The sequence below is a fragment of the Squalius cephalus genome (assembly GCF_949319135.1).
Source record: "Squalius cephalus genome assembly, chromosome: 10".
NCBI classification, from domain to species: domain Eukaryota; kingdom Metazoa; phylum Chordata; class Actinopteri; order Cypriniformes; family Leuciscidae; genus Squalius; species Squalius cephalus.
The window spans coordinates 15207897-15225988 of NC_137131.1; the positions used below are offsets into that span (position 1 = coordinate 15207897).

Sequence of the window (18092 nt, forward strand, 5' to 3'; positions counted from 1 at the left end):
CTTTTCTTGCAAGAAAATAAACCTCATCAAAGACTATTGGAAATGTTTGTCTCTTATTCAGTGATAGCATTTTGTTTGTCACCACTCCTCCCTGAAGGTTCTCGAGGCGACGGTAAAGCGACTCAAATTTGGCCTTACTCGTAACCCAGCCTCCCTCATAGTCATACCATTGACTAAGACATGGGCAACTAGAGTGGCTTGAATTTCATCTGAGACTGCTTGTCTTCTTGTCCTTGCCCTTCCTCCTCCTCATTCTTATCCCTCTTCCTTCATGTCTTTCTGGATCCATTGTTCCAAAATGCAATAAACTGATTTGGGCCCTTTTATATATCTATTGAAGGTTCTGATTGATGTGTGTTAAATTTTGACTCTTAGTGTTTCCACGTGGGTAATTGTGTGCTAACGGAGCTGAAGCTGTGCTGACTTGAGTGAACAATTTTGAATGCTAGTGCTTTCTAAATGATAACATGGTCTAAGCAATGAGAAATGAAGGGATTTGTGTGTAGAGTTTTGCAGTGACAGTTCAACAAATCTGACTCATGTGTCAAAACAGGGAATAGTGTTTATAGTTTAGTGAAATGGGTGTGCTTTTTGATAAATGGCGTTATGGTTTTGAAATTTTAGTTCAAAAGCCTGGTTATAGTGTTTAAGCAATCGAGAAAAACTGTAATTGAAATGTGTTTTGTTGAAAAAAGTAAAAGAAAAAAAGAATATTTATTTTATTTTTATATATATATATATATATATGTATGTATGTGTATATATATGTATGTATGTATGTATGTCTGTGTGTCTGTATGTATTTCATTAGTGGTCTTAAATGTATGGACCCACTGTATATGTAGAGCCTTCATGAACTGATATGTTGTTATCATAAACTCCCGGTCAGTCTATTTGCTGAAATTTCCTTTAATTTAGGTAATATGGGACATGGAAAATCAGGTGCACATACCTGAGAACAGAAACCTCTTTATTTTGAAAAATATATTGAAAAAAAAATGCAGCCTATTTGAAACCTCAAACCTGCATACACACACATGCACATGATCAAAACATTCCTTCAGTCTTTGTCAGAAATGACCTTAACTTTATTACAACCCATTTATTAGTAGATGTCAGGAAGCCCATCAAACACCTGCTCTCAAATAGTTTCCCACTTGTGCTCTGGATGAATAAATGGGTGGGACATTTTTTTTTTTTTTTTTGTTGTTTTTTTCCAGAACAGGTTTCCACATTGTAGAAGCCCCCCTATGTTGACATAGCAAGATACAAAGAACGTCCTGCCCGGAAAGTAATGGTTTGCAGGTTTTATTTTCATTGGATGTCATTACATGAGGTAATGGCTATAACAGTGTGTATTTAGCTGTCAGGTTATTATATTTTGAAGTTCTCTTTTAATGTCTTTATTTCTACCACAGCATCTTTATTTAATCTAGAGGTTTAAAAAGATCTAAAGCCCTTAGAGAAGATCACTCATACATTTTAAAAAGATTACTGAAGAGATCCTGTCAAATACAAATTGCAACCAGTGCTTACCTTTTAAACTCTAGTGTTCTGGAAATCTTAAATTATTTTACCCCATTAACATCTGTTTTGCTTTTATCTTTTCTATGGTTACTTATATAATATTTAATACTTTAAAGCTTACTTAAGTAATTGGACTTCACATTTTTAGAGATATGGAACAAATAAAGTAGTGTTAAAAGGTTTGGCGTTGGTAAGATTTTTATGTTTTATATATATATATATATATATATATATATATATATATATATATATATATATATACAAAGTCTATTATAGGCTCAGCAAGGCTGAATTTAGTTGATCAAAAATAGAGTAAAGCAGCAATATGCTGAAATATTACTACAATTTCTATTTTAATGTATTTTAAAATGTAATTTATTCCTGTGATGGCAAAGATCATTACTCCAGTCTTCAGTCACATGATCCTTCAGAAATCATTCTAATATGCTGATTTGCTGCTCGAGAAACATTTCTTGTTATTATCAATGTTGAAAACAGTTGTGCTGCTTAATATTTTTGTGGAAAATGTGATTCTTTTTAGGATTCTTTGATAAATAGAACATTAAAAAGAGCATTTATTTTAAATAAAAAGCATCAGTTACATCCTAAATGCCTTTACTGCACTTTTGATCAATTTAATGCATCTTTGCTGAATACAGGCATTTTCTAAAATAATAATAATAATTCTGTGACATCTTTTTTTGAACATCAGTGAATATGTCCAGAAGCAGCATTTTTTTTTTTTTTTTTTTTTTCTGTGTAGGTTTCTTGAAACCATTTATTTATTTATTTGTAGCATATAACCTTTTGCTTGCATATTTCTGTTGCTTTTTTTGTTTTCAACACCAGGGTCAGAAAAAGCGAAACAGCAACAGGCAAACTGCAGAGAAAGTTTGTTTTCCAAAGTTAACACAGTTCCCCATGCACAGTTTACTCAATGAAAATAAACCTACATCAAGTTTTGATTCCAGTTATTTACTGGACGATGCATGCCAGATTAACCCAAGGAAACTGAATTATTCCAAAATATTAGTTCATACATATCATCTCAGTGGCATGTCGGTCTTTTCTGCATTCTTTTCTCTCTCTCTTTTATCCAGTGGGTGCTTCTATGGTATGATATCAATTACCATGTAAATCTAATAACACAGAAGACAGAGCGAGAGATGACCTCTTGACCTAACAACAACAGTGTGTTGCTCCATATTGTTTATTATATTGGGCTCTGGATAAAGCCTTATGGAATGTGCTGAGATGCAATCATTGTCAGCAGGTCATGTGGGCAAATATCAGCATGATCGAGTCTAAGTAATCATTCCGAAAGCCAGGCAAAATAAATACAGCAACAGGGTCATGCTGGCACTCTCTTCGCGTCGTTCATTTACCTTTTTGAACCCTCACACCCCACCCCTTCCCGAAACACCTACACACGCATATGTTTGAATAACATATATGTCACTTGCTGTCTAATTCTCGCTGACCCTACTTCCATATGATCAAACATGACCCCTTGCACAAAATACAATTGCTATCAGAATCTGAAAGACTGGGAAAACATTAATGAGAGACCACTCACCCAAAAGACTTTAAATAATCCTCTATGTGCCCTATTGATGTCATGCTAAACAAGTTTTGTGACTATCACATTGACTTGCTTTTTTTTTTGCTAGAAGCACAAATCTGGTTGATGTCACTGGATGCGGCTGGTATGCACATTGATTCTGTGTCATTCTTGGACTCTGACCCAGGACCTGTTTCAAAGGGTTTATTTTGATCTAAATGTAAATGATCTAATAGACGTCATTTGCAGACCTACATGAGAATGAGGTCACCATCGCAGCACATCTTGAAAAATGTCTCACCAGACATTCAGACACTCTCACCAGACACTCATCAGCACCAGAAATGAAGTCACCAGCAATGTCCTTATTTGGGTGGAACAAATGCATTATCTCTTTGAAAGTCTGTTTTTTTTTTAAGTCTAAAGACATTTTTTTTTTTTTTTTTTTTTGGTGGATTAATGTCATTTTTCAAAATTTGATGACTTTGTCATGTGGTATAACCATCTAGTTAAAAGCCTTACAACATATTTTCCTTGAAATCATGTGTACTTGGTCATTATTTTAAAAGAAAGGGTTTTTTTTCTCTATTTACAAGTGTCTTCTTCAGTTGAGCTTCCTTGGCCACCTTATTAAAAGGGAAAAACTATATTAATTCATAAATATCATGAAGTTTTGGTGAGTCTCAATGCATGACAACTTGCTTTGTGAAAGCAGTTTTGTATTTTTCTAAAAAAAATGTATAATAAAAGATTATATAAATAAAGGTTCCAAAGGGGGCTTTCACAGCTATGCAAAAAAAGAAAAAGAAAAAAAGAACCCAAAGAACCATATTTTTTTTGTGTAGGAAATTTAATAAAGAATGTTTTTCCAGAAAAAGTGCAATGGAAAGGTTCCATGGATGTTAAAGATTCTTCATGGAACCATTGATGGCAGTTTATTTTTAAGAGTGTACTGATTATTTTCAAGAATTCCTTTCTTTTTATGATGATTTTTCCACATTATGTTATCAGGATCACCCTGATTTGTTTGGCTTTATCCCCTCAGATAATATCAAAATGAATTTTAATTCAGAAATGAAAAACATGCTCATCATAGAAGAGCTGTGTTCTTTGATGTGTATGACCGAATGGATAGGACAAAAATATGAGTATCATTTGAACCAGGTGAATATCTCAGGGGGAAAAGAATATTACATAAAAGGGAAGAACACAAGCAACTTTAATTCAGTTTTTTGGGGGTAGTTCAGTAGGAAGCTCAGTAGCTTCTCATTTGTAATTCAAGTGGTTTTATTCCTATTAGCTACAAACCCTAATAACTCCAGAGATTACTCCATTTAAGTTTCAGAACAGAAGGTCCATTCTGAAGAGATCCGCTGTGTGTGTGGAGAACGGCCAAAGGAGATGGACCTTCAAAGTAACCCTCAATCCCCCTGCTCATTACAATTAGATGAGTTTCGCTGTGCATGGTTGCAATTTTAATAATCTTATTTTACTTTGGGAAAATAAAACAGATAGACATCGGAAAGAAAAACAGCCCCATGTCAAAAATATTTCAGCTGCTTTGCTGCTCGGCAGATAATGGTTTCCAAATGTTTAATATTAGATGCAATCACACTGAAGAAAAAGGTACGGCTTTTCTTTTCTTTGAAAACTGAGCTCAGAGCTCAGGCACTTGAAATTGTCATGTTGCTTTATGAATCTTCACAACTTTTCTGCAGTCACATGCAGTCTCGTAGCAATGTGTTCGATTCTTAACATTTGTGTCCATTCCTTCATAATTCATTCCAACAAAAACCTCTCCTGAAAGCAGCGTGACTCCCCTCCCTCCTCCACCCCCAACAATCAGCATCTCCTCCCAGCATGCGAGCTCATATTAGAGTCTGCAGGAGTGTGTCTTTGATCGCAGCCTGCCGCTTGTGTGTGTGTCAGAGAGCTGACGTCACCGGAGGAAATGAGGGATGAACTCTGGGTCTGGAGAGTCAACCTAGCCCATCACTTCAAAAGGGGAAGGTCTTTCTCTTCTTGTCATCCACTGATACAACATAAATGAACAGAAACAGCTCAGGATGCAAGACCCTTGGCTTTTAAAATTGCTACCATTCTCTGTCTAGTCTCCACAGACCTCAAACAGCAGCACGTTGAGTCTGAATATTAGAGAGACAGGACTTTTAATCAAAGGTGATCAACTGTTACGGTCCACCTTAAAAAGTAAAAGGATAGGCCTACTGTAAACTTACATGAGCAAACTACACAAATAAAGGTTATTTACTGGCATTGATCATTCCATGAAGAACCTTTAATAACCATGGCATTATGTACACTTTTCACAAAAGGTGAATATAGTGGAAAAATGTTCTTCATATTAAGAAAAAATGGTTGTTTTAAAAGAATTGTTAACAGAAAGGTTCTTTGGAGAACCAAAAATGGTTCTATTATGGCACTGCTGTTAAAACCCTCTTTTTGGAACCTTTATTTTTAACAGTGTACCTGCTGATCTGACCATTAAAATGACCTTTGTTAATATGAAATTTGAAAATCCATTCAGATTTTCACCAAACGGAAAGTCATCTTTGACACTGCCATAAAAATACATACAACATATTTGACAACTTTATACATACACTTACATAAACCCATTGCAAAACAGATATGATATATCTTTGTTAAAGGAGAACTCCGGTCAATTTTAACATTGAGCTCATTTTTTTGTAAATTTGGAGTGCTGTCAATACAGAGAACAACGACAAAAATCGGTGTTGCCTAATGCCTACACCATGTTATCCTCTTTTTAAAATCTGCACCCTGTTGACTTCAATGGGGCAAGTTTTAAACCTGCTTTTAGCCTCTTAACATCCTTGATGTGTCATTACAAGTGCACAGCCATGTGAGTGATTCCTTCAGAGTGAACGCGGGTGAATCTGACTGCAGTAGATGTGAAAGATATGGATAAAAAATGATGTTATTTCAACCAGCAAAAGTTTTCTTAAAATATTTTTTTTGTTGACGCAGTTCTTCACAAATGAATAAGTTACTTACCATGCTAACGTGCTGTTGCTAGCTTAGCAGTTAACTGAATGAGACTTGAGTTTATTAGTCACGCCAAATTTTGTTTTATTTGGTTAGTCAATTTTGTTAGCTTCCCACTGCACGATATAGTTAACTTGTTTAATTCAATGTTATGAAACCCCATTTCAAACAGTGAGTGTCCACAATTTAAACCTATTTTTTTCTAACAGCCCTGTACTTAAACAGCAGGTGGCGCCAAACACACTATTGAGCAGCACATGTCCTCAGACTGACTGGAAAGTGGAAACTTCTTGAAGAGACTGAAGAAATTTCAAACTCCAAACAGGAGCGAGAGAAGGAGAGAGCAGAGCAGAGGACCATCCGCCTACAACATTACACCTCTGCGGACATCTGAGGCTCAGTAAAGACCTGAAGAGCTCTGCATTGTCCAGCTATAACACTGACCTGTGAGAAGAACTTGCGGTGGATGTAAGAGCGCTCAGAGGCAGAAGAAATGAGCAGAGGAACAGCGAAAGAGCCGCACGGATGCCAGCGCAACTTCTCACTGATCATCGTGTTGCTCGTAGTCATCTGCGGTAGGCGATCAAACTCATGCATTTACACTACTGTGTTCATAATCGACTTTAACATTATTTTGGTTAAGTACAACACATTCACAGGAAATAATACTGAGCAGTCTAAAATATTTCTGTTATTATTAGAAATCATTTCAGGAAACAGTGTCTCAAATTACAGTACGATGCCCATGTTAAGATACTATATTGCAAAAGTGATTTTGCTAAGTAATTTTGCTTACAAGGAAATGGTTATTTGTTCTTGCATAGATTACATGTGCACTGTTATGTAAAAGTACATTTTTGATGATATTTAAATGTTATTCATGTCATAAGTCAAACTTCATGTATGCCAACTAGTTAGGGTTGTCATTTCATTCAGTAGTTTTCAGGGTGTTTTTGTTTACCTATTGACTTATGTTGCCAAAGGGCTATCTAAACAGTTTTTGTGCCATTGGAATGACAAAAGAGCTCTTCAAGTGCACTGATTGAGAGAGTGACAGTCTTAAGCTCTCAGCTGGAGTCTCTTTGTACGGCCTGAGCTGCTTCATTTGCCTTAGAATAGCACTTAGACATTAGATAGCATCCAATTATACTGAGCAAAGGACTTAAAAAGGTACACTTCTATGATCTTTATTTAGTTTTCAGTATTATCTAGTCTAAAAAATACCAAAAACCAACTTGGATGTAGTCGTGCACTTTTGCGTAACTCCTTATTTTAGAGTGTCTACATACATTGGATGTTACTATTATTGATTACTACAATAGTCAAAACAATAACAGTAGCAGCTACACAAAATAATTACAAGGTATACTAGTCTGTATGTAGTTCAGAAATGTCAGCGTACCCATAAATACGGCAACTTGGATAGGTTACTGTAAAATAAAGTATGACCTGATTTAGTTTAAGGTCATATTATAGTAATAAATACATTGTTTTTATTGTTAATGAGTGTACAGATAGATGTGTGAAAGCAGTGTTTTAAATAGTATTTTGAGACTCAGTGATATGCATCATTTATCACCGCTATTTTATTTTCTGTTTTTACATAGATAATACAGAGATCATATCTTATAGATGTACTGCCCAGGATTAGTCAAAGGAATATATATATATATATACATAATTTTTTTTTCTTTCATTTTGTCCTTATATTCATATTTTATATATATATATATATATATATAAAAATTCTTTCATTTTTTCCTTATATTCATATTTTATATATATATATATATATATATATATATATATATAAAATATCAATTACAATGTGTCCTCTAAATAGTGGACAGGAACATTTACTTTAAAACAGATTATATAAAGCACTAATCAGATGATGATGCTTTCAACCTAAGCATAAATTACTGTTCTGTTCTACTAAAGTAATTTCAATTAAATTGTTAGGTTAAGTTAAGTTTTCGACAGTAAGTACTATAATATATCAGCATGTATGACAAATTTTACTGACCAAACATCAACCTGCTAGCTAATCAAGTAATGCATCTTGGTTACTCTGACTTTAATGCTATAGAGTGTCTTTTGTCCATGACATGCAAAGCTTTCTGCATTGAGTTGTCTGTGGGGAATCTTAACAGTTGCTCCTCATTTATAACTTAAAGCAGTGAGTGTTGTGGCTTGGACATATTTTTCTTTTCCAGATTCCTGGTTTGTTCGTTGTGTGCCATGTCTGTACTTTAATTATAGGCTCCATTTTATGATTTAGTTTGACCTTTTAGTGTTTTTTTTTTTTTTTTGTCAATATGTGGCTTCCTTCACCTTATCTATATAAATGCAATAGTGTTTTCCCATCTGTTCTAGATAGTATCCATGGATATTTTGTCACAAAATTTAAACCTTTTCAGATGGAGTTTTATAGACACTATGCTACATATATCCAGCTATGTCATATTTTTTAGAGCGGTGGGCAAAATGGAAACAGACGGCTTCCGTGATCCAGTCTTTGGTTTTAATAATAGTTGGTAGATTATAAATCACTGTGGTGGAACTCAGTGCATTATACTGCCAGACTGAATGTTGACACAAAAGCTACTTTACCTTCAAGAAAAGCCTATGAGGGAGGATTTGACTTGTCGTAGTGAAACCCATTGGTTTAATCTGGTCTTCAAGTGTACAGTACAGTTACTCAAGCATCAAGACTCCCGTCTTTAAAAAACCCTTCATAGATGTTGAAGGAATGCCCATTCAACCACATGTTCTAACTTTGTAAAACTGACGTAGCTCTCGTGAACCGTCCATTTTTTTTGTTGGAAGGACTTTATAAATCTCTGTGTTGCTTGTGTATATTATATCACAGGTTGTAAACTTCTCTCTGCTCTTTCTGCAGAGTTATAAATCTTTACATCTGAGGTGTCAAACACAAGAAGTTACTGTGCATTTCATCTTTTATTAGTAAATGCTGAATGTCGGCTGGATTAAAAAACTTGGCTTCTTGTTTAATAAACAGAATGTGAGGAGAAATATATGGCCTACCAGCAGTTTTAACACTTTGATTAATTGCTCTCTATTACCCGATCCTTTGTGTAAGTCTTCTGTCAGAGCTGGATGTTTAGGTCTTGGATATAAGCTCTGACAATGATCTGTGTATTTTCACTTGTCTTTAGTGATGGTGTGATACAAGCTCTAAGTCCGTGTCGCTCTGTTTGGGTTTGCGGTAGAGCAGCTGGCAGAGTTTATAGCTGTTCAATTGCATTATCCAGCTTCAGTGACATCAGAGATAAACTGGCATCATTATAAACTGGCAATAGAAGTGTTTTTGTAACCTGTATTGTGAGACATTGCTGGAATGTTTTTTTTTTTTTTTAAATCTATGATGTTGTAAAAAATATCCTTCATGATACATGCCATGATTTTAAAGGGGTGGTATAATACCCTTTTCACAAGATGTAAAATAAATCTCTGATGTCCCCAGAGTGTGTATGTGAAGTTTTAGCTCAAAATACCCCACAGATATTTTTATATAGCATGTTAAAGTTGTCACTTTTTGAGGGTGAGCATAAATGCCTCGTTTTGTGTCTGTCCCTTTAAATGCAAATGAGCTGCTGCTCCCTGCAAAGAGGGCGGAGCTTCAAGAGCTTGCAGACATGCACTGAAAATTTAAAAAACGTTTAGCCTTTTATGTTCAAACCAGATTCAGACAAATATGGAGAGACTCAAGAAGAAGTAGACAACATTTCTGAATGGTTAGTTGATGAATTTATAGCTTATGTGTAGTTATCTTCTAGTCATTGATTAGCATATTCTGTCATGATAATCTATAAATGAGTTCCCGGGGGTGAGGTTTATGTAAATATTGGGGTTAGTGATGTCACTAACCCCAATATTTACATAAACCCCACCCCCGGGAACTCATTTATAGATTATCATGACAGAATAAGCGATTTCTTTATAAGAAAATATCTCCCTTTGCTTTGAACGTCGTAACTGGGCAGATGTTGTTTATACTCAAACAGCAACATTACACACTAACTAAAGTAAAAAAAAAAATGAAATCATAATCAACCACCCTTTTAACTTCTAAAAAATATTTTATTCATTTATATGTTAAAAAAAAAAATCATATCTTGATAAAAATATGAAGTGGCATCAGAGTAATATAGAATACCGTTATAGGCTAGGTGGAAGGTCACTATACTTTACTGTATGGCAATGGAAACATTTTCAACCTATTTCTTTTTTTAAAATCAAACATTTTCAATTATATTTATCCATATAACATTGGAAAAAATATGTCTCGTTCATTTATTTATCATTTTCATGGTGTTTACATGGCATGCTCTAAACTTCAAAAAATTTGTTGTTCTATTTTTCATCAGCTAAAATGGATGCCCACATCTGGCAAAAATAGCATATTTATTTTTGTCAGTAGGTTATCTTGATCTTTATATAGCTTGTGGCAGCATATTGCATTATGGATACATTAAGATTAGTCTTACCCACCTTTCTCTTCGTCTTTTTGGTCAATGGCCTGAAAAATGCTAATGGTAATATAAATCACAGGCCAAAAGGTCTGCAATGAATATAATAGGAAATGAGCTGCCACGATTATCTAAGAGATCAGACGTCTGCCAACACTTATCAAATAATTACTTTCCCTTGCCTGGCCAATGTAATGTGCCAGGATATGCTACATTTCACATTTTAGAGGGCATGATGAAACATGGCTTTTTAATTTTAGCTGTAAATGTGTCGGAAAGTAAAGCTCTAAAGCCTGTTTACGTTGTATTAAGGACTCAACTAACCCTCAATGCATAAAGACTGGCAAATTTCTTGCCGCCCACAGTTGGGCCTTTATACCTGCCACACTCCCAGTGAGCTCATAAATACCTAACCTTTACTGCCTGTTCAGTCGGAGATTGATATTTGCTTTAAAAATGAAAATATATGTGCAAAGTATCGGTCATCTGGGAGATTTCTCTCTTTTCCTTCGCACAGTGCTGGTCTTGACAGCGTCAGGTTTCTATCTCTGAGGAGAGCTTTGTACATTCATAATTCGGTCTCGCTGTCAGTCTTGGAACATTTTTTTTTCCGCCTAAATAATGTGGCCTAGTAGTCAAAATCTGGCTCTGAAATTGCATTAGTCACTTGAGTGATGGAAGTGGATGTTACTAAGGTTAGCTTATTTTGAAAAACATATTTTAGGTGTTGCTGCTTATACTCATGCACCCACATACTCGTAGATGATTAAGCCATTTGTAATGGATTTTTTTTTTTGGCATTGGCTTATGGGGTTTCAGTCTAATCGCGCTTTTATTGGATTTATGCATGTTTTTTAGCTGCTCTGTTCCTAGAGATCTGAAATGGTCGCTGAGATCCTAATGGAAGTTTTCACATAACGTGATGGACAGCTCAGCCCTGGCAAGAGATCTGATGTTCACCCATGCTGTTTTTAGTGCAACAAAAAAAAGCCCTAAAGGAATTAAATTGACACTTTGGGCCTTCTCTTGCCTCACCCTCACATCACAATATAGAACATTTCTTAAAATTGCAGTTTTTTTTACATTTAATTTTTTGATTAAACGTCTTAATTTAAATCCGACTGGGTTCCTTTAAATCAATGGTCTTGTATTTTTTATATGTGTTGTTGCAGTTGATCTTAAAATCATCCATTTATGTCTTCAGAGAGAAATGCAAAGATATTGACACCAGCTGCATGGAAATCGGGTCTTCTTAGAGCAGAGGCCTTCATGATGATCTGTAGAACCTGGAAATGTCGCCATTAGGCGTTTGTTTGTATATGCAGAAATTATTTTACACAAGTGTTTTGTCTGACCTGCACAGACTGTGGTTTTCTGACTTTGCTGAAATGATTGAATGCTCCTTGCACTGTTTTTGGCTCAAGTGGGAGAGGTGTCAGGTTATTTAAGTTCATGTGCAAATGTGTATTTGTGTGTTTATGTGTGTATGCGCTCACTGGGATTGTTAAAACTGTGCAATCCAGATCTCGGAACATTTCATTTTATGGGTTTTAGACACTGCACAATGTTAACGTAACTACTCCATTGCAGCATTCAGTTCATAGGCCAAATATTAATTTAAATATTTAAACATGCCTAAATCTTTTGCCATTTTCCGTCTAATTAAACCATTTTTGGGGGGCTTGCTCTTTAGGAGACCCATAAGCTCTTGATTAATAAGTATGTTTTGATTTCTTTTGATTCTTTGTTGTTTGGTAATTATTGTAAGTTGCTAGAAACGTAGATCCTGTAGGTAAGAAATGCTCAAGACTGAGATGATTAGCCCTGTTGAAGTGATTTAGGTTTAACAAGCTGATTTCAGCTGCAGTAATGCTCCACATGCAAAATAAAAAGAATTGGAAAGCCTCTTGTTTTGTAAGTCCCACTCTTTACATAAATCTATATTCATTAAAGATTGTGTTTAAATAATATTATCTGTTGTCAGCAACTATTGAGCATTTGATATTTGAGATGTGTGGTAGTTTGTTTGATGCTGTTTAGGAATGAGGATACGTAAGGCCTTTCGCCTTTCGCTTTTTACAGACCTTTACCAACATGCTGCAGTCAAACAAAGAGATTTTAAACTACTGTTTGTTTGTTTAGGCTGTTTTTTGTATGCTTGTCGCTGCCAGTGGGTCACAATTAAACACAAGTTACTGTTTGCGCTGTTGCTTCAGGACAAAAGCCAAAGGACCATTAAATGTTGGTAGGCTTTGTTAGAGACCAGCAGAGAAAATCTAAGGTATTGAAATAAAGGATTGTAGCTCCATGATGTACACCATATACATTCACTAAAAACAAAAAAACTACTTAAGAGGTTATGAAATGCCTGAAGTTTTAAATGACATTTTAATTGTTTTAAATTAAATTAATAACTGTTGAATCGTCAGTTGGTGAATGATGAAGTTATTTGGAATAAGTATGCACTTAAATGTGCGTTACTTCCTAAAAATAGTATCTAATTGCGTTAATTAGTTACTTTTTTATGGAAAATGTGTTACTCTTGCATTAAAGTTCTATTTTTGGTTTTGGCAGTAAATAAAGAAAGAAAGAAAGACAAATGGGATTTTACCTAAAGTAATTGTTGTTTATTAGTATGGTTGAATTGGATCATAAAAGGTCAGCAGCAAAGACATTGGTTAATAAAGTGAGGTTAAATACATAAAGTATATTTGTTTTATTTAACATATTTAATTATTGCAGGTTTGTGTAATATCCTGAGTTTGCATATCACTGTTTTTATTCATTTTGAGGAATACTGAATCTGTTTTTGTACCAGTGAGATGAGTAAATGCCTGCTCACATTTAGTCCATCATGTTTACACAGCGCGCACAACTCTTCTGCGTTACTCCCGATTTCTCTCAACATGGGGACAGGAGAGGTGTCAGTCAATGAATGGCAAAACAAAGTAATTTGCATTACTTATTTGAAAAAAGTCAAATTTAAAAATAATGCGTTAATGTAATAGTTACTTGAAAAAGTAATCTGATTACGGAACTTGCATTACTTGTAATGCGTTACCCCAACATTGTACAAAAACCTCACTCTAGTTGCCTTTATGTTTACTTGAATGCAAATTATGTTGCACCATAAATATTCAATAAAATGGCTTATAAATCAATTGAAAACAGAAAAAAAAAAAAAAAATTCTTTAAGGGAGACTGTTAGCCCTATTGTTCCTCCGCATCTCTTTTTCCTTTGGTTTAGTTGTTGTCTCTTTCCTTCTCACTCATTCATTTAGCTCTCTTACTCTGTGGGAAAGCAGAAATGACTTACTCGACCACACCGACCATGGAATCTGAAATAAAAAGCTCCATTTCCCTAATGCTTTGTGATTAGAAGCCAAACAGGCCACAGAAGCCTATGAGACCTCTGCCCAGCTATGTGCACATAGAGGAAACACTATGAAGCTTGTGCTGTCTAAACTGCTCTCAAAGACAGATCCCATAGATCTGTGAATCACCCTGAGTCAGTCTACTGATATCTTAAGCAACAAAGGCTGAAGGGGTTGTCCATCATCTCTGACTATTATTGTGCCTTGTGTCATTTCCTCAACAATGACAAGCACTGACCGTAGTCTCCCACAAACTACTGTAGCCTACATGTATTTTTCATGTTTATGAAATACAGCACCGCTCATGTGGCTGCACTGTGTGTTTGCCTGTGGGAGAGAGGAATCTCATCAATGCTCACTTAGATGGAAATTTTATTCAGTAGGAATGTCTTCTCCGGTCCCAGTGGAAATAGTTGTTTGAACCTGCTCTTTTAGATTTCCACGTTAACAGTTATTTCATTTCCTTTTGGATGTTTTTTTTTTTAACCACAGATGCACTATCTATATTTTGGGGCATTGACCAAAATAATGTTCAGCTATTGAGAGCCCTGATGTCTTGTTTCTCTGTGACATGGACATCATTCAGGCTATATGCAACTATATGCATATTGTGGGAAATATATATTATATCATTAGTAGTGATTTATTAGTTATTAATTTTAGTAGGCTCCAGCATCCCCACAACTCTTCAAGCGGTTTAGAGAATTTATGATTTTTAAAAAATATATTTTTTACTTATTTATTTTTTTATTTTTAATGGACGATGACAATATCTAGAGTGCAGGGTGGATAATGACCAAAGAAAATATAAGTGCACTTAATAGCAAATTGACAATCTAACAAATCTAGCAAAAACTAAATTAAAATAAAAATTTATTTTACATATTATATTTACATATTAAATCTCACTTACTAATGTTATAAACAAAATGGCATTATCCATTACTACTTAAAAAAAAAAAAAAAAATTCACAGTGTTCATTGTTTATCTCAAAATGGTCCAAATATTGTCTGATTAATTGGCCTGACTGATGTATCAGCCTCCAACTACTGCAGACTCTTACTTCAACAAGTGAAGAAGGCAAAGCGGCAGGGTCAAAGACATGCTGAGAGAGGAAGCAGGAGTAAATGTGAGGACTTAATACACTCATTGCTTTAGATATACAGCCCACTTCACTACAAAAGAGATTTACTTGACTAGGAAACTGGCAGATGAGATATTCAACTAAACAGAGGAATGAGGTCAAGTGAAGGGGGCAGTGGTGAGTAAAGCAGAAGCTAGTAAAAGAGTAGGCTTTCATTATTCCAATCATTTTACACCCGTACAAATCAGTTCATGTTATTCGATTTAATCAAACATGTTTTTTTATGTTACACTTTTATGTTACACTTTTGCAAACATTCTCACCTATTTTGCACAAAAATTCCATATTAAATAGACCTGAAGCCGTTTATTGAAATTGCTGATAGCTACGAACATCTATTTACATGCATGCTGCTCTGTTGTGTAATTAAATGTATAAAACTTCAGCAGCATCTGTGGCCTGGCATGAAATTTGGCTCCACTTTACAGGGTGAACGGGCCTATTACCGACATTTTGAGTTATTATTTCTGACATGCACCACTGGACTGCTGATTTCAAATGGGTGGCACATTTAGTTTGATTCATTACTGTTTTATAGCATGTCCAAACACTAAAGCTGGTAAGACAAGTCTATTGTTATTATTTGCTTTCAAATTGCCAGTGGGAAAAAATTAGAGAAATAAAAAAGAATAATTCTGCCTGGTAATTATAGATCTTTTGATTTCCAGTTTCTTCAACTGCAATTATGTACAGTGGTGGTCAGAATTGATGGCACCCCTGGTAAATATGAACAAAAATGGTTGTAAAAAAATAAACCTGCATTGTTTATCCTTTTGATCTTTCCTTCAAAAAATTGGCAAAAATCTAACCTTTCATTGAAGTAAAAGAATTGAAATTGGGGGGTAAATCACATTATGAAATAAATGTTTTTCTCCAAAACACGTCGGCCACAATTATTGGCACCCCTAGAATTTTTTATGAGAAAAATATCTCTGAAGTATATTCTCATTAATATTTACCTTTATTTAGCATACCAGGGTGACTAGGAACATGAAATTGTCCAGCTATGACTTCTCGTTTCACAGGAGTTTAAATATGAGGAAACACAAAGGCCAAATTCCCTTAATCATTCATCACAATGAGTAAAACCAAAGAATATAGTTCTGATGTGCAGCAAAAGATTGTTGAGCTTCACAAAATAGAAAGCGGCTGTAAGAAAATAGCTAAAGAATTGAAAATCCCCATTTTGACCATCAGGGCAATAATTAACAAGTTATAATCAACTAAAGATGTTAAGAATCTGCCAGGAAGAGGACATGTGTCTATATTGTCTTAATGGACGGTGAGGAGGAAAGTTTGAGTGGCCAAAGACTCTTCAATAATCACAGATGGAGAATTGCAGAGATTACTTGAGTCTTGGGGTCAGAAAGCCTAAAAAAAAATTATCAAACAACCCCCTACATCCCCACATGTTGTTTGGGAGAGTTTCAAGAAAAATCCTCCTCGCTCCTCCAAAAATAAACTCCAGCATATTCAGTTGTCAGACATGACTGGAACTTCAAGAGGGACCGGATTCTGTGGTCAGGTGAAACAAAAAAAAGGGCTTTTTGGCAGCAAACCCACCAGATGTGTTTGGTGCAAACAGGGATGAAGAGTACCCCATGCCTACGGTTAAATATACTGCTGGATCTTATATGTTGTGGGCCTATTTATTTGCTGGAGGTCCTGGACATCTTTTTCAGATACATGGTATTATGGATTCTAGCAAATACCAACAGATAAAAAATCAAAACCTGACGGCCTCTGCTAGAAATCTTATAATGGGCCGTGGTTGGATCTTCCATCAGGACAACGGTCCAAAACAAACATCAAAATCAACACAAAAATGGGTAACTGAGCACAAAATGAAGCTTCTGCCATGACCGTCCCAGTTCCCTGACCTGATGAGTTGAGTGAACTGAACAGAAGAAGCACCAACATGAACTTGTGAATCTGAAGGATCTGGAGAGATTCTGTATGGAGGAATGGTCTCTGATCTCTTGTCAGGTGTTCTCCAAACTCATCAGGCATTATAGAAGAAAACTCAGATCTGTTATCTTGGCAAAAGGAGGTTGCAAAAAGTATTTAATAACAGGGTGCCAACAATTATGGCCAGCGTGTTTTGGAGAAAAACATTTATTTTATAATGTGATTTACCCGCCATTTTCAATTCTTTTACTTCAATGAAAGGTTCGATTTTTGTGAATTTTTTTGAATGAAAGATCAAGAGGATAAACAATGAAGATTTATTTTTTACAGCCATTTTTTTATCATATTTATCAGGGGTGCCATCAATTCTGACCACCAGAAATTTAGTAGTGAAATTTAACTTTTTTTTTGAATATAGCATAAGAGTCATATAGACCAGATTTATGGCACTTTTTGTGTGTAGTAAGGGTATGACGATACACTTAGCTCACGAGACGATATACAATATTGGGTTCACGAGAACAAGACATATTCAATGACGAAATATATGACTGGAAATATAGATTTTTTTTCGACTGAAAGACACATGCAAAACAATGCAGGTGCATTTTAAAATGTTTTCTTGGGCTGTCACTAACGATTAATCTGGTAATCGAGTAATCGGGCGATCATTTTGACTATTAATCGAGTTATCAGATAATAGCGTTGTTAAAGTTGTTGTTACTCTTTACAGCATGATCAAATACTTGTTTAAGTCTGGCCAAACAACATTTAATTCAAATGTCTACTTAATCTTTAATATTTGGCTACTTTACAATAGAAATTCCACAGCCACTGCAATTTCTTGAACAAGAACATGTGGACATCAAAACATGCAAACTCAGAGCGAGGGTTTAAACTTCTATTTTGAAATCACGATAAACAACAATTCGTATATTTAGAAACGTATATATGAATTCTCCTTTACTGGCGTAGGTTTATAAATGATTTACGTTACAAATCTGATTAAATGGTGCATGTTGCGTTCCCAGATGAATCTTATAAGCCAACCAAACTC

The 18092-nt window shown here is 35.1% G+C and overlaps 1 protein-coding gene across 2 annotated transcripts in view; it reads left to right on the forward strand.

The window, feature by feature from the left end:
- Positions 1-6381: 6381 nt before the first annotated feature.
- ror1 (receptor tyrosine kinase-like orphan receptor 1) overlaps positions 6382-18092 on the forward strand; it is a 110735-nt gene continuing 99024 nt past the window's right edge. For both annotated transcript variants that reach the window (XR_013822521.1, XM_079883567.1), the window contains exon 1: positions 6382-6690. Coding sequence is in view for 1 of the 2 variants with exons in the window: in XM_079883567.1 (XP_079739693.1) it covers positions 6609-6690 (82 nt within the window). In the remaining variant the exon portion in view is untranslated. The remainder of the gene's footprint in view (positions 6691-18092) is intronic.